The following is a 21,929-nucleotide window of genomic DNA, read 5'->3' as shown; positions in this document are numbered from 1 at the left end:
AATTGTGCATTAAATATGTCCTAGTATTTTAGAAAATTTATTTGGTACAATTTTGCAACAAATATATTATAGGTCCTTCACAAAAAAACTTATTTTGGGCACTCGAAAAATGATTAAAATAGCTAGAAAGGTAAAAATGCATGCAAATTGGTGATCATCCAAAAAATGTGGTCTAACTTCAGAGAAAAATTTAGTTCTGCCGTTTTGCAAAATATTTTTGATAACTGCTTCACAAAACACCCATAGTTTTAGTACTTAGAAACTATATTAAACCATAAATTTTCTGAGCCAATCAGGGCTCATCCGACGGTTCACCCCCCCTTAGCCGATCTGAACCGTCCACCTCTCAGCAGCCTAATCCAAACCCTAGCAGCCCGCGCCCGCCTCTCTCTCCCCCTCTCCGCCGCTTCTCTCTTTCCCCTTCTCCCCGATCCAGATCCAGCCCGTGCCCCGTCCTCCGCCGCCGCCCCGTCTCCCGCCGCAGCCACGACGTCAGATCCCTCCGCCCGCTCGCGCCACCCACCTTCGGATCCCTCCGCCCGCTCGCGCCCTTGCTCCCTCTCCGCCTGCGGGGCCGCGCCCCTCGCGCTGCTCCCTGACGACGCGCCGAGGAGAGGGAGAGGAGATGGATGTGGTGAAGGCGGCGCAGCTGTCGGGGCGGACGCTGGAGATGGTGGTGGTGTACCGCTGGTGGTGCTCAGCATCGTCGACCAGTACAATCGCGTCGCCCGCGACACCAGGAAGCGCGTCGTCGGCGTGCTCCTCGGCACCTCCTCCCGCGGCATCATCGACGTCACCAACTCCTACACCGGTAAGCAAACGACCGAACCCCGCATCTTCCCTGCTAGGGTTTGCGCCGTCCAGGTCCCCGGACTGTTTTCGGGGGAACCGTGCCTCTGGCGGGGCCTAGGGTTCGCGAAACCCACCCTGGCTATAGCTGCTGCTAGATCCGCTGGCGCGAAACCCTTGCGTGATTAGATCTGTAGAGCTATTTATTACGGTGGTGGCTTGCTGAATTTGTGAATTGCGTCAGGGTGTGATCTTGCAGTGCCGTTTCAGGAGGATGACAAGGACCCAAGGATCTGGTTCCTCGACCATAATTACCATGAGTCTATGTTCTCCATGTTCAAGAGGATCAACGGTATGCTGTTTTAGAATTTTTATTAGATATGCTTGGACTTGCCATGTGTAGTTGTTTCTGTTGAATACTGAGGAGCTGTTTCGGATGCAGCCAAGGAGCATGTCGTTGGCTGGTACAGCACTGGTCCAAAACTGAAGGAGAACGACTTGGATGTTCATGCATTGTTTACCAAGTATGATTCTGCTCTACAACCATTTATCCTGTAGTAATTTAGAAGCTCTTCTCAGTTTGTACACAATTATTCGGTACAATTACTTGCAACTTATACATACGAACCAATGTTGGAATGCAAGCGTGAACTCTTCATGGAGGCTAGCTGTTCATGGAGGCAATCGTGAACATCGCCGTCACGCCCTCCTTCCCTTGCTTCCGGCATTTCTCCTAGATTCAGGTACGCATCACGCCGACTCTTCCTTGCCGCCTCCCTGTTCTGGGCTAGCCTCCTCAGCGTCTGCATTTCATCAATTAACAGAAATTTAGTTGCATGTCCAACACAACCACCGAAAGAAACACTAGCAGCACTACTACCTATGCTTGATTTCTGCAGTAAACATGTTATCTGAAATTCTGTAATGATGTTAACTGATGTGAGTTTGTGCACTTGATGTTTTATACTTGGAAGACAAATGAACTTGTTTTGGTTATATCTCTCCCTGTTAATTATGGGTGATTTCCTTCTTGCAAATTATATATGTTCTGTTTTGAGCTATCTCTCCTCTTGCTAATAAAAGTATGTGCATTGGTTGATATTTAGTATTCGTATGTCTAGTTCACGATGATGGTTACTTGCGGCAGAGGCACCGATATTTTGGTGTCTAGATATTCGTCGCCGATAACTAAGCACGCAATGCTTGTATATACCGAGTTTTTACTGCCTAGTAGTGAGCACACCTAGCCCCAGTCACCTACTTCAATCAAAGAAACTAAGAATGTTCATAGTAATTTGAAAAGTATCTCATGCTTGATGCTTATACACTTGCATACACATCCCTCCTCCTCCTCTTCCTCCTCTCGTCTCCCACAATCTGATTTGTGTGTGCATTTATTTTTGCAGGTTCGTGAAGAGGCCAATCTGGTGTTGTGAAAGAAGGGGGCTGTCCATGGAGAAGATCCCGCGGCGAGCTCCTCAGGGTAGGTTATCCCACAGATCTCCTGAATTGGGATGTGAAGATGCAGAACTTCTGTTTGTTCGGGAGCTGCTTTATTATATCAAATGCACCAGATACTTACGATTTCTCTTATGATCTTGTGGCTGGGCTAGAGAAAAAACAGAGATGCATATGATTTCTAGGTACTAGTAGTCTAAAATGTTGGCCTATCTAGTGTACTATAGGAACCTGTTGTAATCCCTTCATATATACTGCATGCTACTGTAGTTGTTTACTGAAACCAAATAAATTATCTACATGAAATAGAGCTTAAAATTTGCGACGGAGATCACCATACTAGTATGAGGTGCCTTTTGCATTTCTCTGTTTGTGCTGCTATTACTATGGCATGCATTGTCTGTGTTTAAATTTTGTTTGCTGCTTCAGATCACTAAGGATTTTTGGTACCTTTTTATGTCTTGTGTACTAGTGCTAAAATCTTACAGCAAAATACATCTTTCTTTTGAATAACAGTATATGAGATTAGCAAGAAATTATATGGTTTGAATTTTGGCGCTGACCTTGTTCTCAATTATTTTGTAGACTGCTTTCAATGGGGGAAGAAGCTTAGAGAACTTCAATTAAATAGAAGAATTATCCATGATTTCATTGTTGTGAAGGTGATTGAGTTGGTGTTCTATACCAGTTCCTTATTTACGTTGATGGTTCTTGATACGTGAACTGTTTCATAGGGCATAGTTATCCATGTTGCATTCTAATTCCTTATTTGACTAGATGCTTCCTGATTATCCATGTTGCATGTGAATGGGTTGAGTAGATAGAATTGGAGTGAGCAGATCACTATAGGACTAAGGAAAAATCAAAAAGTATGTGTAGGAAAATATCATCGTTCTTGCTCACTTTGCAAAAATGACGAGTACTAGAAATTGTCCCCTTTCACTAATATTTGCTGTTTGCTGATGGTTATACGTCTTTTGCTTGATCTATTATGATTCATGCACACAGGTTGGCTAGAAATAGCCCTGGTTATAGATATTTTTATTATTTTATACATTAATGTATGCTGTTATTATTTGTATGTGTGATGCTTTCAGCCTGTTTTACTGTTTCCTCCTCGATTGATCTATTCATGTAATGTTCTGTTCTTGTAGGAAGGCAAGTTGTCGCACCTGGAGAACTTGCCCATCAGAGGGAGCAATGAAGACATTGTTAGGACAGTACCAGATGTGCTCCTACGTGTTGAACAATGTTATGTAGTAGTGAGATAAGGCAAATTATGTAGACATTGTTAGGACAGTACCAGATGTGCTCCTACGTGTTGAACAATTCCTGTGTAATGAAATTTTGTATTCCCTATGTACATGTTGCTTTAATGCCAGATTGTGAAAATTACTCAATTGCCATGATAGTACCGGGCCTGAATAGGCCATGACCCAGAAATAAACGTGGTACAAACGTGGTCTGGGGTGAAAAGGCCATGGCCCAAACAATATTTTTCTGGAAGGACAAAAACTAATAAGAAATGCATTATAAGAGACCATGGCCCAGAAATAAAACGGCAAAAATGTGGGCTTGGCCCATGTAGTCGACCAAATTAATAGGGAAAAAATATTCTAAAAAGGCTGAATTATTGGGCCAGGCCCATGTAGAACACCGAATTGGACCGGGCTGATTCTTATCATCGACCTTTTCATTTGGTCGCAATTTTGCCATGTCAGCTTGCCACGTCGGATCCGACGTGGCCTGGGCAGATAGCCAGTGACCAAAACAGAAGGTCGTTGAACTAGTGACCTTTTGTTTTGGTCGTGGAATTCCACGACCTTCTCACAGAGAAGGTCGTTAATTTCAGTTTACGACTGCCAGCTTTCAACCTTCTGTTTTTGGTCACAAAAAGGTCGCAAATGAAAAACCATGACCTTTCAGTGACCAATAGTGAGGGTCGCAAGTTGAAATATTTCTTGTAGTGAGCACAATCGCAGTGGTTCTCCCGTTGCGAACCTAGCCGAATAAAGCGGAACGTAGGAGGCAAGCATAGGAGCCGGGCAACCCAACTATTGACCAAAGACGCAATTCGAAACTGATGCATATACATCAATGTCCGAGAATGTTTTTGCCGAATCCCTAAAGGTGTCCGACGCCGCACTACGAGACTAATGCTGGAAACACACAAATGGCTTAAAAGTGCCATAGGCTTGGAAAACCAAAAACTTCAGTAAAAACTGGACGCCCAAACTAGATCAAGTGTTCGGTGCCAAATCAAAAATTGGTTTTAGAAAAGGAAAATTGTGTTGTTGTCGTGCTTTACAATGACACATTCTATCTCAAGACTTCAAGCGGATCAGCCTATGGCTTCAACCTCCTTATCCCGAAGGCGGAGTGCTTCTCCGAGGCTAGTTTAGCAAACTAAGTTCGAACGGCTTTAGAGAGAAGCAAGGCTATCCGGCTATTGACCACACACTTGCGTCGAGAAAGGAGTGATAAATAATAATAATAATAAACAACTTTGCAACGACTAAGAAGAAGAACACTTATTATAAAATGGCTCATTTAAGAGCCCCCAAGTGACTTGGGTAAAAGAATTTTATGTATAATGATTGTATGTACCGAAGTACTAATATCATATCTTTGTTCACCCGAACTTTAAACGCGTCTTAACCGACCGTTGGCTTCTCCCTCTTCGGTCAAGGACCGAAAAGTCTTACGTACTCCACCTGTCGAAAATATCGATGGTGTAACCGATAACAAGGCAATCAGGCCATAAGGCTGTAACAGACAAAGCGCGCTCAGGGAACTTTTGCTATATTACTGATGAAGTGTAAGAAGCATCTTCGAAGAAAATAGTACCCCCACCGATACCTTTCTTCGGTTGCTCATTGTTACTATGAGACTTGTGCAATAGATTTTTTGTACTCATGAGTTCCGTTCTGTGCCGACCGCAATTGAAAACAATAAGAGCGCTAGCTTTCGGCTTCACCCAGTCTGAGGTCCGAGCTCAGATGACCCGATCGTGACAATCGCAGAGGTGCCCCCTTTACTCCCTAGCTGAACAATCGGGAACGTAGGGGTAAACACAGGAGCGAGGCAACCCGGCTTGCAAATCGTTTAAGTCAATATGGTGCATATTGTGGCGTAATACACGAACAAGGAACGAAGCCGTACAAGTATAATCATATGCAAGAGGAAAGGCTCCATGAAGGAAGCCCCCAAGTGAACTGGGTATTTGAATTTGTGTGTCACAAACAAGGTTATGACAAGGAATTTTTTTCACAAACAACTTTTTGCCAAAAAGGTATAATGCTAGGTCGAACCGAACACAAGTTAAAAATTTAAAACTTTGAGCATGAAGGCAACTTAGCTGGTTAATGTGTTCGGCATTGATGACGCGGTCCGAGCTTGATGCGGGACAAGGTTCCATCCTCCAAGCCAGTCCCAAGGTGGCGGAGCGAAGAGCTCGGCACTCCGAAGTGGTGACATGGCACGGCCAATGCAGGCCGGCAGAGTGACGCCGAAGTCCCCGGCGTGGGGTAATGAAGTGTTGACGAAGCCCCCCATCCAGCCGAGGTGACGTGGCATGTCAGTACACCGAGTTGACGATACTGCCCAACCCGGATCATTTTCCTGTGCACAAAAAATAGTGCAATCCAGAGATAATAGTAATAATAATAATTAAAAAATCGTTGCATAATAAATAATTTATGCAAAGTGAGTAATAAAAGAAAATATGGCCTACGCGCCGAAGTGTATGTCGATGCAGGGCGTCGGCGTGATGCGGTAAAGGCGTGGCAAAGCCTGAATTCACATGTCAGTCCGAGTTCCGGATGCGGCGTGCACCGGACTATGTACGGAACCTGGTTTATTTGTTGTACCAATCCGAAGAAAGGTGACTCCCAAAATTGGGACTCGATCCGCACACCCATTGCCTGATGGGCGATAAAGCGACAGCATGGGGATGCTGGCAAAGGTTGGCTTGCCGAGGCAAAGCCCTCGGTCCAGCTAACGTGACGAAGTTGGTCGGCTAGTGATGCTGAACTCTCCGGAGTAGGTTGATGAAGAGATGGCGAAGCCCCCGGTCTAGCCGAGAAGTCGAAGCCTCGATGTCAGCCGATGAGTCGAAGTAGGTCGGCGTGATGGACATCAGCTTGAAGAAGCAACAGTGCGGCCCTGCCGATTCCGGTCGTGACGTGGTCAATGCCGGCTTGATGAAGTGACTGTGCGGCGATGCCGGTGTGCCCGCTCCGTGTAATCCGTGGGGCGGCGATGTTGGTGATGATTTATCCTTCGCGATGTGATCCGAAGAAGTTGAGCTTGGCAAAATAAAGTGACAACGTGCATAGCGCAGGTCGGCAGTCGTAGAGCAACGTTGTCGTGCTGGTTTGACACCAGCGCGATGGTGAAGATCATATTGGAAAAGACTTCAAAATTAGCGGGATGTGTTTGGGAACAAAACACAATACCCCATACAAAACTTTCTTCAAAAAGGATGTCCGAAATCCCGTTCATAAAAAAGATGAGTTCGGGTCGGATTCGTTCTCGCATAGAAAACAGATCCGAAAAGTGATGCACTAATCGGAAGGTTCCCGAAGTTTGGACGGTCGGATCGAGCTGAAATTTTGAGGGGTGGTAGATATAGGAATTCCGCAGCCGATCAACTGTTGGATCTTCCAAAGGACGTCCGAGCTAGAAGCTGGACACCACGCCCTAAACTCGTCTAGATTCCCGTCCAGATTTGACAGGGCTCCGGTATATCGTGGATTGCCAGAGATTCCTCCATCGGAACTCGACGAAATTTTCCAGGATTGTTGTAGACTCAATTCCGCACAATTCCACTGAAGCAATCATTAAAACGACACTTGAGGAGGCGGTGGCGGAGGATACAAGTTCGCTGTCCAGGAAAACAGCACGGTCGCCCGAGGAAAATGTTGACGTTGAGCCCCCGGGCTCCCTGGATGATTCCTCCATGATCTTGATAGAGATCGGAGTTGATGTTGATGAAGGCCCTCCTCCAAACATGATGATCGGAGGTAGGGCGCAGTCCTCGGTCCAGCCAAGGTGAGCAGTCGAGCCGGTGACGAAGAAGCCGATGTCGCAGTTGATCTGCAGCCGAGCCATTGATCCTTTTGTCGATCACACAGCGGAACTTTCAATGAAAGCACCAATGTCGGTGTCAAAACCAGCGGATCTCGGGTAGGGGGTCCTGAACTGTGCGTCTAAGGCGGATGGTAACAGGAGGCGGGGGACACAATGTTTACCCAGGTTCGGGCCCTCTCGATGGAGGTAATACCCTACTTCCTTCTTGATTGATCTTGATGATATGAGTATTACAAGAGTTGATATACCACGAGATCGTAGAGGCTAAACCCTAGAAGCTAGCCTATGATTATGATTCTGTATATCTCTATCGACCAGCCTGGCCTCGGTTTATATAATGCACCAGAGGCCTAGGATAACAAGAGTCCTAGCCGAATACGCCGGTGGGGAGGAGTCCTTGTCTTGATCACCAAGTCTTGTGGAATCTTCCTTGTATGTGGCAGCTATCCGAACTGGCCCATGAGTATACGGCCACGGGGGTCCTCGGCCCAATCCAACTGACCGGGAGACGACGTGATGAGTACCCCCTAGTTCAAGACACCGTCACCCCCCACCGCACCAATTTCACAGCCACCCTCCTCCCTAATGCCGGAGACGCTGTCCATTTGCCGTCATGCACTGGGCCGTGTGCCTCTTACTCCGTGCTGCTGGAGCTGCCTCGACGACGGACGCGTGAACCGTACCAGAGCCGATTCACCCCCGCTGTTGTTCACGGCGCCGGAGCGGCTCCAACTTTGGATCCATCCAGAGTCCCGGCGCTGCTTCCCCGTAGCCGTCGACCGTCACGACATCGCTGTTTCCCTGCCGCCGGTGGCCACCGCAACCGCGCCGGCCTCACCGATTCGGCAGCTAGACCTGCCTACTTCACCATGCCGCCAGATAGGTCGCACCCTCATCTCAAATCACTTTATTTAGGCGTCAGTTGTCTGAATTTTTATTCTGGGCCAATCGATTCCCAATGGGAAGCAGCACCCCTCGAGGCGGCGGAGCTCCTAGGCTGCCAGTTGGCTGGTGTCTAACGTAAGGGTGCGGGGCCGCAAGTTCGCCGCGGAAGCAGCGCTTAGATGGCTATCTTAGAGTTGTGTGGGTTCAAGGTACTGCCGCCGCCGGATCTGGATGACGGGGAGTCTTTGTGGATTGGCCCTGGGGCGGCGCAACCACGGCAGTGCGGTGGGGCGGGGAGCGGGGTTTTGGCCGGGGCCACGGACGGCGGAGGCAAGCTGCTCTGCCGTTGGTCGCTGGCTCTTCGAGGAAGATTCCTAACAGTGTCAGCCGGGAGGCACAAGACGGCCATCAAGCCATCCGGCGTAGATCGGACAGTAACAAAATAAAATAAAATCGTGTGACCCCAATTAGTCTCAGTCAACAGACGTGTGACCACTCTTGTACCTTCCTGTTGATCTCTTAGTGTATTTCTTCAGATCAAAGAGATGTGTCATTCTTAACATTATGTGTTATCTGCATCTTCAGTCACACCGTCTTCCGACTCACCGTAGCTACTCGAACAAGGGAAGCATACACCAGAAGGGAGCTATAGTCCCCACTCAACAGTTCCCTGCATCGAATGCGCGTGCCCGACATGCACAGCCACAACAACTACAGGGCCATCGACAAGTCAGCACATGATGCTCACTCCTATGGATGGCGGCCAGATAGGTTGTACCCTCATCTTAGTTGTGTGCGACATTTATAGCTTTGTTATTCATCTAAGCATGGAAAATAGATTATCACATTTCACTGTATATTCATGCTGATCTCTTACGGGTCTTGTTCAGGAGTTAACATTGTTCCATAGTTCAGCTAAGATACTTGTTCTTTAGGTAACGTTGTTCCATAGTTATCATCCATCAGCCAGTGCTATCCCATAGGCTGGTGATTATAGTATTATACCACTTCTAGTATTACCTATGTTGTTCTTTAATACTTTTGTGTGCCATCTAGTTAATCTCGAGTACAAATGATACATATTCTGTAGCTTTCATCTATATTCTCCCTTTAGTTTTTGAGACCTGCTGCTGCTAGTTAACCACAGTCCTACTATTTATGTCGTCTCCTACAGGCACTCATTACATAAATCTAACTACTAGTTGTCTTCCATGCATGTCAGATATAATTGCACACACTGATATATCCACAAGAACCTCACGGAGCAATGTAAAGGCCAATAAACTTGATGTCAATGATACCCAATATGATGGAACATGTAAAGGCAGTTCTTCATAAGACTTGCAGAAAGTTGTTGAATCCTCTTCACCCCACAAGGTCCTTGCTCTAACTTCGCCCGTGATATGGGTACAACATGCATATAATGTCCTAGAGTGTATCTACTCTGTTGCAATGCCATGTGCTTAGCATGCTGATCATGCATGTAAATATGTCATGCCTTCCTGTTTTTCAGTACCTATTCACTTCATGATAACATGTTTTCAAATTCAAGTACTGTCATTCTACTCTATCGCAATGCCATCTGCTTAATTTGGACATCATGGTTCTGAATATCTTATGCATTGTTATTCATCAGTATGTACTTCATCTGTCTACCATACCATGTTTTTTTACATTGAAGTGTTGTTCTAGTGCTCTGTTGCAATGCCATCTTAGTTTCCCAATCATACACGTGTATGTTGCCTTAGTTTTTTCTGTACGTATTCCACTAGCATACAATTTTACATTCAACTAGTGTTTTTTTACTGTGTTGTCCTGTCGTATCCCTAGCTCTTACACCATACTCCCTCTGTCCGGATTAAATGTTGCCGAAATGGATAAAAAAGGATGTATCTAGAACTGAAATACACCTAGACCCATCCATTTTTTTCCGGATGAAGGGAATACATGTCAATATGTCATGCCTTTCTATTCTTCAGTACCTATTCCATCTCTCTACTGTAGCATGTTTTATAATTGAAGCACCATTCTTCTATACAAGGCATGCAAGGGGAAGACGACTATGTTAGAATATGAAGGGTTACAAACCAGGTCTTTGCAAAAGATCCAAACGCCAGGAGATAATAAACCAACTCCAGTTTTTATAGATACTGCTCCAGCACAGAGAAACCCAACTCCTACTGATAATAAGCAGATTCCAGTGGCCAAAGAACTAGTCCGCTCCAGTCCAGCAAAAATATGTCAACTCCATTCTAAGAAGCGTGTGCGTATCCTTGCATCATGAAATTTTATAGCATGCTGATCATATTTTCTACATGTTTCTTACCCATCTCTCTTTTCAAAAATAGGCTTAACAGATAGAAGAATTTCTACACTGGTGTCGTCTGTGAGGAAAGATTCTTGCAGGAATTCTCTGTACTCCAATGCAGATGTAAGTACCTGTTGTATATCACTATATTTTTACATCAGCATGTATTTTGTTAATCGGCGTGAATCCAACCTTTATCTGATCTAAATTTAGTTGTAGCAAAATGTATGATTAAAGGCCACAATGTTGATTTTTGTAAGGAAAACTGCCTGGTAGTTTTGCATCCTGAGCTGCATGAGTGTACTATCTCATATCAGTGGGTTTGATTACTTTGGTTCTGCAGTGGGTTTTCAGTGTTTTTTTACTGTGTTGTCCTGTCGTATCCCTAGCTCTTACATCATACTCCCTCCGTCTGGATTACATGTCACAGAAATGGATAAAACTGGATGTATCTAGAACTGAAATATGCCTAGACCCATCCATTTATTTTCGGATGGAGGGAATACATGTCAATATGGCATGCCTTTCTATTCTTCAGTACCTATTCCATCTCAGCTATAGCATGTTTTATAATTGAAGCACCATTCTTCTATATAAGGCATGCAAGGGGAAGACGGCTATGTGAGAATCTGAAGGGTTACAAACCAGGTCTTTGCAAAAGATCCAAACGCCAGGAGATAATAAACCAACTCCATTTTTCATAGATACTGCTCCAGCATAGAGAAACCCAACTCCCACTGATAGTAAGCATATTCCAGTGGCCAAAGAACTAGTCCGCTCCAGTCCAGCAAAAGAATGTCCACTCCATTCTAACAAGCATGTGCGTATCCTCGCATCATGAAATTTCATAGCATTCTGATCATATTTTCTACATGTTTCTTACCCATCTCTCTTTTAGAAAATAAGGTTAAATGATAGAATATTTCCTTCATTGGGATTGTATTCGAGGAAAATATCTTGCGGGAATTCTCTGTGCTCCAATGCTGATGTAAGTACCTGTTGTATGTCACTATTTTTTTTACATCAGCATGTATTTTGTTAATCGGCGTGAATCCAACCTTTGTCTGATCTAAAATTAGTTATAGCAAAATGTTAAAGGCGCCAATGTTGATTTTTTGTAAAGAAAACTGCCTGGTAGTTTTGCATACTGAGCTGCATGAGTGTACTATCTCATATCATGCACATTACTGAATTGTAGTGCTGCTCTGGTTGTCCATTCATTCATTGTGTCAATGTTTCTTTCGTATTACCTTACCTGGCTGATGATAGCTGTGCCATATTGTGTTAATTTGGTGTTGGCTAGTTGCCCAAACGTTCGTTGTGCCAATGTTGCTTTCCTATTATCTGACTTGGCCAATGATAGCAATTCTAGTGTCTTAATTTCGTGCAGGCTGCTGAAGATAAGAAGACAAACTCTAAAAACAGCAAGGCAACCCTATTGTTTCTTTCCAATAAATCTAGGCCAGGTAATATGCCAATAACTCATGATTAATCTGTTTGGTTCCCCTCCTAATTTATGTTATGATGCAGTGGTCGAGACACTCTCCACTATCAATAATACAAGCCTGCCAAAATCGCCATCTGAATCTGTTCAGTATCCTCTGTCTCGAATGCAACGGAAAAAATGTATGTTTGTGAACCAATTAATGGCTAAAGGAATGATGGAAATGGTGGAGGAATCAGAGGTGCAGAGTCGTGTGACACAACAACTGATCAATGTTTTCAGAGACAGTGTAGCAAAGCAGCAAGAACTTGCCCACATGCTTATGGGCGTCATCCGTGATGAGGTTGCAGATTGTGATGTTGTAGATCGTTAGGTTCTGTTCATTTATTTGCACTCGCATCAATCTTTGATTGCCCAGTGGATGTAATTTCCTATAATATATGCTGGATATGCAACGTTTTCCCTGTATGCCGTACCTTTGCTTGATCGGTTTTGGTCCTGTGCATAATTGCTCGTCGTAATGGGCTCAAATTATCTAATTTGGCCTAAAGACATGTACGAACTTTAGTGGGCCCATTAAATTAATGGGCCGTTACCAGGCCGAAAGTTAATGGTCAGCCCTCTTAACTCCCGGGTCGTTAACAGGCTGACATCAAAGCGGGCAACAAGTGAGCCCAATTGATTTCACAGGCCGTTACTAAGTTCAGGCTACATATGGCCCAACTATATTGTGGGCCTTTAGCAGGCCAAAAGAGACAGTGGGCTTGTACTGGACCATGAAGAGCATGGGCCGCTAAGAGGCCGTAAGTCAGGTCGTATTGTAAATGGCCCAACTGTGTTGTGGGCCTTTAGCAAGCCGAAAGAGAAACCGGGCTGGTATTGGACCATGAAGGGCGTGGGCCGTTAAAAGGCCAAAACTCAGGTCCGACTACAAATGGCCCAACACATTTATGGTCCATTAACAGGCTGGAAGGCACACAGGGCCGGGAATTGGCCCAACACTTAAATGGGTCGCTAAAAGGCCAAAACTCAGGTCCGACTACAAATGGCCCAACAGATATATGGGCCGTCACCAGGCTGAAAGACACACCGGGCCGGAAATTGGCCCAACACTTAAATGGGTCGCTAAAAGGCCGAAACTCAGGTCCGACTACAAATGGCCCAACTGATTTATGGGCCGTCAACAAGCTGAAAGACACACCGGGCCGGAAATTAGCCCAATATTTAAATGGGTCGCTAAAAGGCCGAAAGATGTGCATCGTGAAAATTGGCCCATCCACTCAATGGGCCGTTAACAGGCCGAAATCTCATCGGGCCGATATTGAGCCCAAATATATAGCGGGCTGTTAACGGGCTCGAACTGATGATGGGCTGCAATGGTGTCAAATCTTTAACGGGCCGTTGACGGGCCGAATTGGCACATCTTGTATGGGCCGTGGGCTTAAATGGACCTGACACAAGTAGGCCTTATATGGGCCGGCCTGCTATTTTTTACTGGGCCAGCCTTTTTCACCGGAATGGGCCACTGTTTGGCCGTGCCACGTGTCGACCTATCATAGGCGCCTCCTGTCCAATGAGTGGATGACATCTGTCCCAACGGTGAGGCAACACGTGTTTCCTCCGGCCAATGATGATTTTACACGTGGAAAATCCCCATTGGTCCGAGCTGTTAACGGGTTATCGGATCCAAAACCAGGCCCAATAGCTTAACGGCGTTCCGTTACGGTGGATGCCACGTGTCGGTCACCCTTGACGAAAGCACTTCTGTGACGCGCGATTTATCGTCATGGAAGTGGACACTTCCGTGATGATAATTTTGGTAATGTCATGGAACACTTCTACGACAACACAGGTATGACTATCTTGATTCTTTCATAAATTTGTCATGGATGTACATGCATGACAGAAAACGTGACCCACTGTGACAAACACGTATCATCACGGAAGTGTATTTTTTTGTAGTGTAATTCACAAACCGGATACGTATTTATATTGAATGGTGGAGCTGTCAATTGGTGCAGTTCCAAGCAGAGCGTGGTGGCGGGATCTACGTGTGAAGCGGAGTACATAGCTGCTTCGGAAGCAGCAAATGAAGGAGTCTGGATGGAGTTCATATCCGATATAGGTGTCGTACCTAGTGCATCGGGTCCAATGAAAATCTTTTGTGACAATACTAGAGCAATTACCTTGGCGAAGGAATCCAGATTTCACAAGAGAACCAAACACATCAAGAGACGCTTCAATTCCATCCGCGATCAAGTCAAGGAGGGAGACATAGAGATTTGCAACATACATACGGATCTGAATGTTGCACACCCGTTGACTAAGCCTCTCTCACGAGCAAAACATGATCAGCACCAAGACTCCATGGGTGTTAGAATCATTACTATGTAATCTAGATTATTGACTCTAGTGCAAGTGGGAGACTAAAGGAAATATGCCCTAGAGGCAATAATAAAGTTGTTATTTATATTTCCTTATATCATGATAAATGTTTATTATTCGTGCTAGAATTGTATTAACCGGAAACTTAGTACATATGTGAATACATAGCCAAACAGAGTGTCCCTAGTATGCCTCTACTAGACTAGCTCGTTAATCAAAGATGGTTAAGTTTCTTGACCATAGACATGTGTTGTCCTTTGATGAACAGGATCACATCATTAGAGAATGATGTGATGGACAAGACCCAGCCGTTAGCTTAGCATAAATGATCGTTTAGTTTTATTGCTATTGCTTTCATCATGACTTATACATGTTCCTCTGACTATGAGATCATGCAACTCCCGAATACCGGAGGAACACCTTGTGTGCTATCAAACGTCACAACGTAACTGGGTGATTATAAAGATGCTCTACAGGTGTCTCCAATGGTGTTTGTTGAGTTGGCATAGATCGAGATTAGGATTTGTCACTCCGTGTTTCGGAGAGGTATCTCTGGGCCCTCTCAGTAATGCTCATCACTATGAGCCTTGCAAGCAATGTGTCTAATGAGTTAGTCATGGGATGATGCATTACAGAACGAGTAAAGAGACTTGCCGGTAACGAGATTGAACTAGGTATAATGATGCCGACGATCAAATCTCAGTCAAGTAACATACCGATGAGAAAGGGAACAACGTATGTTGTTATGCGGTTTGACCGATAAAGATCTTTGTAGAATATGTAGGAGCCAATATGAGCATCCAGGTTCCACTATTGGTTATTGACCGGAGATGTGTCTCGGTCATGTCTACATAGTTCTCGCACCCGTAGGGTCCGCACGCTTAATGTTCGATGACGATTTGTATTATGAATTATGTGATTTGATGTACCGAAGTTTTTCGGAGTCCCAGATGAGATCACGGACATGACAAGGAGTCTCGAAATGGTCGAGACATAAAGATTGATATATTGGAAGGTTATGTTTGGACACCGGAATGGTTTCGGAAAGGTTCGAGCATTTTCCGGAGTATCGGATGTTACCGGAACCCCCTCCCCCCCGGGAGTTAATGGGCCTTCATGGGCCCTAGTGGAGAGAGGAGGTCGCGGCCAGGAGGTGGCGCGCACCCCCCAAGCCCAAACCGAATTGGACTAGGGTTGGGGGGGCCGGGCCCCCTTTCCTTCTCTCCTCCTCCTCCTTCCCTCCTTCTCCTAGTGGGAATAGGAAAGGGGGGCGAATCCTACTTGGACCGGGAGTCCAAGTAGGACTCCCCCCCCATGGTGCACCCCCTTGGGCCGGCCACCTCTCCTCCCCCTCTTTATATACGTGGGAGGGGGGCACCCCAAAGGCACACCAAGTCTTGTCTTAGCCATGTGCGGTGCCCCCCTCCATAGTTACACACCTCAGTCATATTGTTGTAGTGCTTAGGCGAAGCCCTGCGCCGGTAACTTCATCATCACCGTCGCCACGCCGTCGTGCTGACGGAACTCTCCCTCGTCCTCAACTGGATCAAGAGATCAGGGACGTCCTCGAGCAGAACGTGTGCTGAACGCGGAGGTGCCGTACGTTCGGTGCTTGGATCGGTTGGATCGCGAAGACGTTCGACTACATGAACTGCGTTACTAAACGCTTCTGCTTTCGGTCTACGAGGGTACGTGGACACACTCTCCCCGCTCGTTGATATGCATCTCCTAGATAGATCTTGCATGATCGTAGGTAAAAAATTTGAAGTACTGCGTTCCCCAACAGTTTTGGGTTTGGGTTTTCCTCACTTAATGATTTTCGCTCAAAGTCCTCGGAGGATGTGATGCTCTCAATGACAAGTGTCAGTTTCTCTCGAAGCAGCCAACCAACTAGTGGTTGTAGGGGATGGCTATTTATAGCCTAGGGAGCAGCCTAACATGATAAGACATAAATGCCCTCCAATGATATGACCATTAGGTGGGTAGAATGTTTTGGACAGCTGGCGCATAACACAGCAACGGTCAGAAATTTGATCTCTCAAATTCCTGAGGGCTATCATGTTCCTCACTTGTAGGCAATCCGCACTGGCGAATCCCTAACTCCTCAGTATTAACAAATTCCTCAGGGACCAGAAGATCTTCGTCTCTGTCACTGAAGAAATTGACTGAATTGTATGAGATTTCCAATGGCTTCACTCGAAAGGATTGGGTATGTGTAGGATTTTGAGATGAGCATCACTTGGAACTTTTCCTTAGTTTTACCTTGACCCCCTTTAACAGTACGATGTTTCCTATGACTCAAGAAAGAGAAAATGAAACTACGAAAACAAAAGTCTTCACGCTTCACAATCCTCGCATGAATATCGAAGTCTTCAATGTCACACCAATTTTCTCATTTTCAAAGTCTTCAAATGAAGACATTCATTTTTAGGGGCCGACTTTCTTCGTAAATATCAAACTCCTCATAGACTTATAGAACCTGTGTACACTCACAAACACATTAGTCACCAAAATCACTAAGGGGCACTAGATGCACTTACACATATCAAGTTCACATGATTACTTGCAACATGACTTTTCCTGTGGCCTTAAGAACAAAAGTAACTACTCACAAATGATAATAATGCTCAAGATCAGAGGGGTATTAAATAGCATAATGGATCTGAACACATAATCTTCCACCAAATAAACCATATACTCCCTCCGTTCCTAAATATAAGTCTTTCTAGAGATTCCAACAAATGACTACATACGAAGCAAAATGAGCGAATCTACACTCTAAAATATGTCTACATACAAGTAGGAAAACATGATGCAAAATGGACATATCACCTGCCCGTCCCCGTTCCGTTGCGGCACAAGGGTCATTGTAATATGCATCATGCCGCCTGCCAGTGTGGCGGCAGGGGACTAACTAAATCATCAAGTGACATGATGGGTAGAGTGAACTACAGACCTGCGGCTTGCAACGCTTCCTGTCAGCCTGCGCCTTCGTCGTCGCCGGGGCCTTCCGCTTCCTCGCACTGGTGGCCGTACCCCGTGAGATCAGCACACACAGATTTTCAACGAAAACAGGCTGTTGCGGAGAACCTGTTGAGTGGTACCCGGAGGGTGGTGATGAGGACGTACCGGGCGGGGGGCGGGAAGCGGGAGCGCGTCGGTGCCGTCGAGGGAGGGGTCGGCGTCGGAGCAGGGTTGCCGCCGTTGAAGCCGAGGTCGGCGTGGGTTTCCATGTTTCTCTGTGCGCGCATTTGGGGAATGGGAAGAGGGTTTCCCTCGCTTCTGGAGTTTTTCCCTCCATTTTCTCGTGATGGGCCATTTTTTGACACGTCGTGCTCAGGAGGAGATGTGTTTGCTAGGTGATGGTATTCTGTATTCATGGTAATGATAGGAAACTATGGTGTTAAATAACACATTTTAGGATTAGGAAATCCACCATTTTTTCTGTTAAAATGACATCTTGGATATACCATTATATTATGGCGGCAAGGGTCTTCCATTCAACTCCTTCCGTTTGAAATTAATTGAAGCTTCAGTTTTGTCATAAGTCAAACTTATTTAATTTTTACCAAATACATTGAAAATTTCGATGGTCAAATCTATATTGCCCCCGCGCCAAAACCTACTAGTTATCTTTAGTTCTCGAGCGAAATAACCACTGAGATTATCACCACCAGTAGCAATGGTCGCAGGGTGCTCATAGCACATCGCAGAAACTAAGGTGTCCGCAGCAAAAAGAATTAAACATGGTCCAGCCCTCACAAAAAAAAACATGGTCCAGCCGTCCAGCTCCATGTGCTTTCACCCAAAATCTTTCTGGGCGAAACTGATTTTATTCATTTTTTTTGTTCATTTAATGGACATGGTTGTTGGCATGTTCCAACTCAGAATGGTTGATTGATTCTGTATATTCATTATTCATCAGTCTAATCAAGCAACTTAGCTAGTTCGATGAGGTTAGAAATGAACACCAAAAGAAAAACGTTCTGAAGGAAAAACACATAAGAAAAACAACTGACTTCAGAATGGTCCAGAAAGAAGTTCAGAAAGATCTTGGAAAATGTAGACGTAAATAAGTTCAGAATATGTTTGTATATGTAAATAAGTCCAAAATATGCTTGTATACGTAAAGAAGTTCAGGGCCAAAATAAGTCCAAAAATGGTCCAGAAAGAAGTTCAGGAAAATGCAGCAGAACTGCAGAAAAAGGCATTTTTTCGTCACTGAACACACAACGGAAAAAATGCAGCAGGAAACTTTCACAAGAGAAGCTTCCACATATACGCTCCCCATGCATGCATGATGAAGAACAGTAGCAAAGAATCGACCAACAATGCAAGTATGCAACATTACCTCTGTACTGACATACTTATCATTTATTATTATTGTCTTAATATGCATAAAATTCAGTTTTCATGCACTGCAAATGCAAGCACTGCATATTCAGGGTCCAGAATATGAATCACCTCATAGGTGATAGCAAAGTTTTTAAATATCATCAGGTTCTTCTGAGCATGTTGTCGCTCCTTTAAAATTAGCAAATTAGATCCAGTGATTCCAAGCAATGCCCAGTGGTACAAGCGCAATATTTGGTTGCTTGGGAAGATGTTAGGATAGACAGTGGAATTTGTAATGTTCAAATGGACAGGAAAATTTCTCAAGGAGCCAGAGAAGGTAAGACTGCTATTGCACCGAAACCTTTTTCACATTCTTGACATTTGTAATCCAAGTGAAAAGTTAACATGATCTGAGAAAAGCCCAACCTATTTGCCAAACAGCTGCAACCTATTTGACAATCAGATTGCAGTATCTGTAACCATAAAGTCTGTCTTCAAACTCCCCAAACATGTCCATGCGCTTCACAACTCAACAAAGGATTGTGAAATCATAGGTGCATCCATCGGATCGTACCTCGTGTACATACTTTTCTGACAAGAGCTGCAGAGTGTTTTAAGACGCATAGAAACATAAAAATAAATAGAGTTACTCAAATGCTCTGCTCAAATTCAGGCCAACAATTTGTCATTCATATCTGATATTGATTACAATATGACTCGATAGTCGCTACATTGAGGACTTGATAGTCGGTACATCAAGGACTTGCTTAGCTCAAAGCTTCACTCACACATACACACAAGAGTTCACCAACCAATGCTACTCATCGGAAACTGCAACTTTAACTCACCACGACGCCAGTGCCTAAGAATCCAATTCAACCAAGATTAATTTTACAGGAGAGTCAGCATAGTCTCCAAACGCTAGGCAGCTCACAAGATTACGTGTGTATCGACAAGTTCAATTCTACTCCTTTTTCCTGCTACAAGCCGGGTAGCAAACGGGCATTTTGGATTTTGCGGCGAGTGCGTTTTACGCTCTGTCTCGTGCCGGAATTGCAGTACATGAGTTTCCAATTTTTTTTTGGCTCATCTGCTTCACTTTGATTCATTGAAAATGCCCTTTATTTACTTAAACCCTTAACTTAGGACCAGGTATGGATGCAGTGGTAACTATGTCGTACACATCTTAACAAGGTTTTTGCTGCCTAGACTAGATGGAGACTCTGCTGACACTCTAGTAAAATTACTAATGACTGAACGGGATTCAAAGAACACTAGAAATCTTGGTAAGCAACTGCAGAACCTAGAGAGGCAAGATTAAATGAAACTCATGTGTGAATGATTTAGGAAGGTAAAATACTAGCAAGGGCGTAGTACCACTGGACTCAAGCAAGGAATTGGTTGCTTCCTTGGAGCTGCAACAGCAGTGACAGGCAATGGCAATTGGTTTTGCTTGGGAACCTTGCAGCTGAGCTCCCTCATCCCCCTTCTAGCGCGCAGAGTTGAAGCTGGAGTCACCTTCTTCACACCGGGCGCAACAGCACTGACAGGCAGTGGTGTAGAGCCGACGAAAGAGCAAGCCTTGGAAGCGACGGGACGAGAGACCTTCTTCACGGGCGCAGCAGTATTGGCAGCCTTGGAAGCCGGAAGCTTGCGGTGGTGGCAAGCGGACTCCTCGTCCTCAGCCATCTGGCGTCCACGGGCACGGATGGCACACTGGACACCAACGGGTTCAGCACCAGCAGCGGCCGGCAAGGTGGTGGCAGGCCCAGGGCGCGCGGCGACGGCAATATGGGAGGCATGGAAAGCGATGGGCGCCGTCGGCGCCGGGCTAGGTTCTCCGTGATCGACACCCTTGAGGTGGTGAACGAGTTGGCACCAGGCACGGACGGGATCAGCACGGGTAGCCGTGGCAGGAGCGGCACCAGCAGGTGCGGCCGTGGCGGCGTGGCGACGGGAACGCCCTCCGTGGTGGACGCCGTGGCGGCGGAGTTCTTGGACTGCTGCGGCGGCCTCCTTGGCGAGGCCGTCTTCCTCGAGACGGCGATGGAAGTCCGCGTCCCAGCGGGCGAGGGACCCCCGGGACTCACCGGTGGCCTTGGCCAGGCTGTGCTTGGTCCAGTACTGGAGCACCCTCTCGAGGGCGCGCGAGGGCACCCGCATCTCCAGCGGGAGCGATTGGGCGGCGGTGGGGCGATAGTCCCACGCCGGAGCGACGAGCACCTTGCCGTCGGCGCTGCGGAGCTGGAGCACCTTCGCCGCCATGGATGGCGTGTCTAGGTCTGGAGATCGGGAAGGTGGGGGAGCAGATCGCATTGGAGCTGCTGCTCCCACCGGCGCCGCCCATTTATTCAGGGGAGAGCTCCTGATTCTTGCCGAACTCGGATTGGAACTGTTGCCGGCTGAATTGGAACTGGAATCGAACTCACCGGCAATCTCACGCGCTCATTCCAGCTGTTTTAATTCCAGACGCGTCGTTTTTATAACTGAAGAAAGAGGTAGAACGTCTTCAGTTTCTCAGACCATCTTCAGTTAAAAACCTGGACGCCTCTGCATACTATTGATGAATTTCTATCATAAATAGGATGTTCAGGACAGATAGAAAATTCGTTGGTACAAAAAGCAATATTAAATTGTTGTTTGCACAGCACAATGCCCCAGTGTGTATCAATCCCATAAAATTTCTGAACTTTCCATTTTTGAAGCTATTAAATTTGACATGTACTGAATTTTGCTGTTTTTTTTCTTAAAATATTGTTCTCCTTCATACTCAATTTTTCCCTTCGTACTAAATATGCTTCTGAAAGACGATCCAATGGAGCAACTGGAAGGAGGGTAGGGAAGCCAAGGAGAAGTTCAGAATAAGATACAGGCTTCAGATTTATTACTATTTCTGAACTAATATGCTTTTGATGATTGACAGAGATAAAACAAGTATATACTAGATGATGTCCGGCGCGTTGTTGCGGGAACCTTGCAAAAAGAATGCATAAATAGTTTTTAAAAGCATCTAAAACTAATGAAATGCAAATGTAAGCTTTAAAAAAATACGAAGGGAAAAAATGAATTGCATTTAAAATGTTGGCATTTCAAACAAAATGTGAAGGATGAACTCTAATGCAGAAAATAACTTATGATTAACATGCATGTTTTGATGATGTGGCAACATTGCATGCATAGAGTAATGAAAAAAAATTATGGCTTGCATGCATGGCTTATTTATGTGCCATGATT

The 21,929-nt window shown here is 45.4% G+C and overlaps 1 protein-coding gene and 1 pseudogene across 1 annotated transcript; one reads left to right on the top strand and one right to left on the bottom strand.

Annotated features, from left to right (window-relative positions):
- The first annotated feature begins 625 nt into the window (after nucleotides 1–625).
- On the top strand, nucleotides 626–1,347 carry LOC123055683 (26S proteasome non-ATPase regulatory subunit 7 homolog A-like; annotated as a pseudogene).
- An 18,111-nt stretch (nucleotides 1,348–19,458) lies between these two features.
- On the bottom strand, nucleotides 19,459–21,131 carry LOC123048866 (uncharacterized). Its single transcript, XM_044471890.1, has one exon. It carries the CDS (start codon nucleotides 21,009–21,011, stop codon nucleotides 20,055–20,057), a length of 957 nt encoding a protein of 318 aa, XP_044327825.1. The 5' UTR covers nucleotides 21,012–21,131; the 3' UTR covers nucleotides 19,459–20,054.
- Between the last annotated feature and the right edge of the window lie 798 nt (nucleotides 21,132–21,929).

This window comes from Triticum aestivum, chromosome 2D, assembly GCF_018294505.1.
Source record: "Triticum aestivum cultivar Chinese Spring chromosome 2D, IWGSC CS RefSeq v2.1, whole genome shotgun sequence".
NCBI classification, from domain to species: domain Eukaryota; kingdom Viridiplantae; phylum Streptophyta; class Magnoliopsida; order Poales; family Poaceae; genus Triticum; species Triticum aestivum.
Note: the sequence above shows the minus strand (reverse complement) of the source record. Positions and strands in the feature narration are given on the sequence as shown.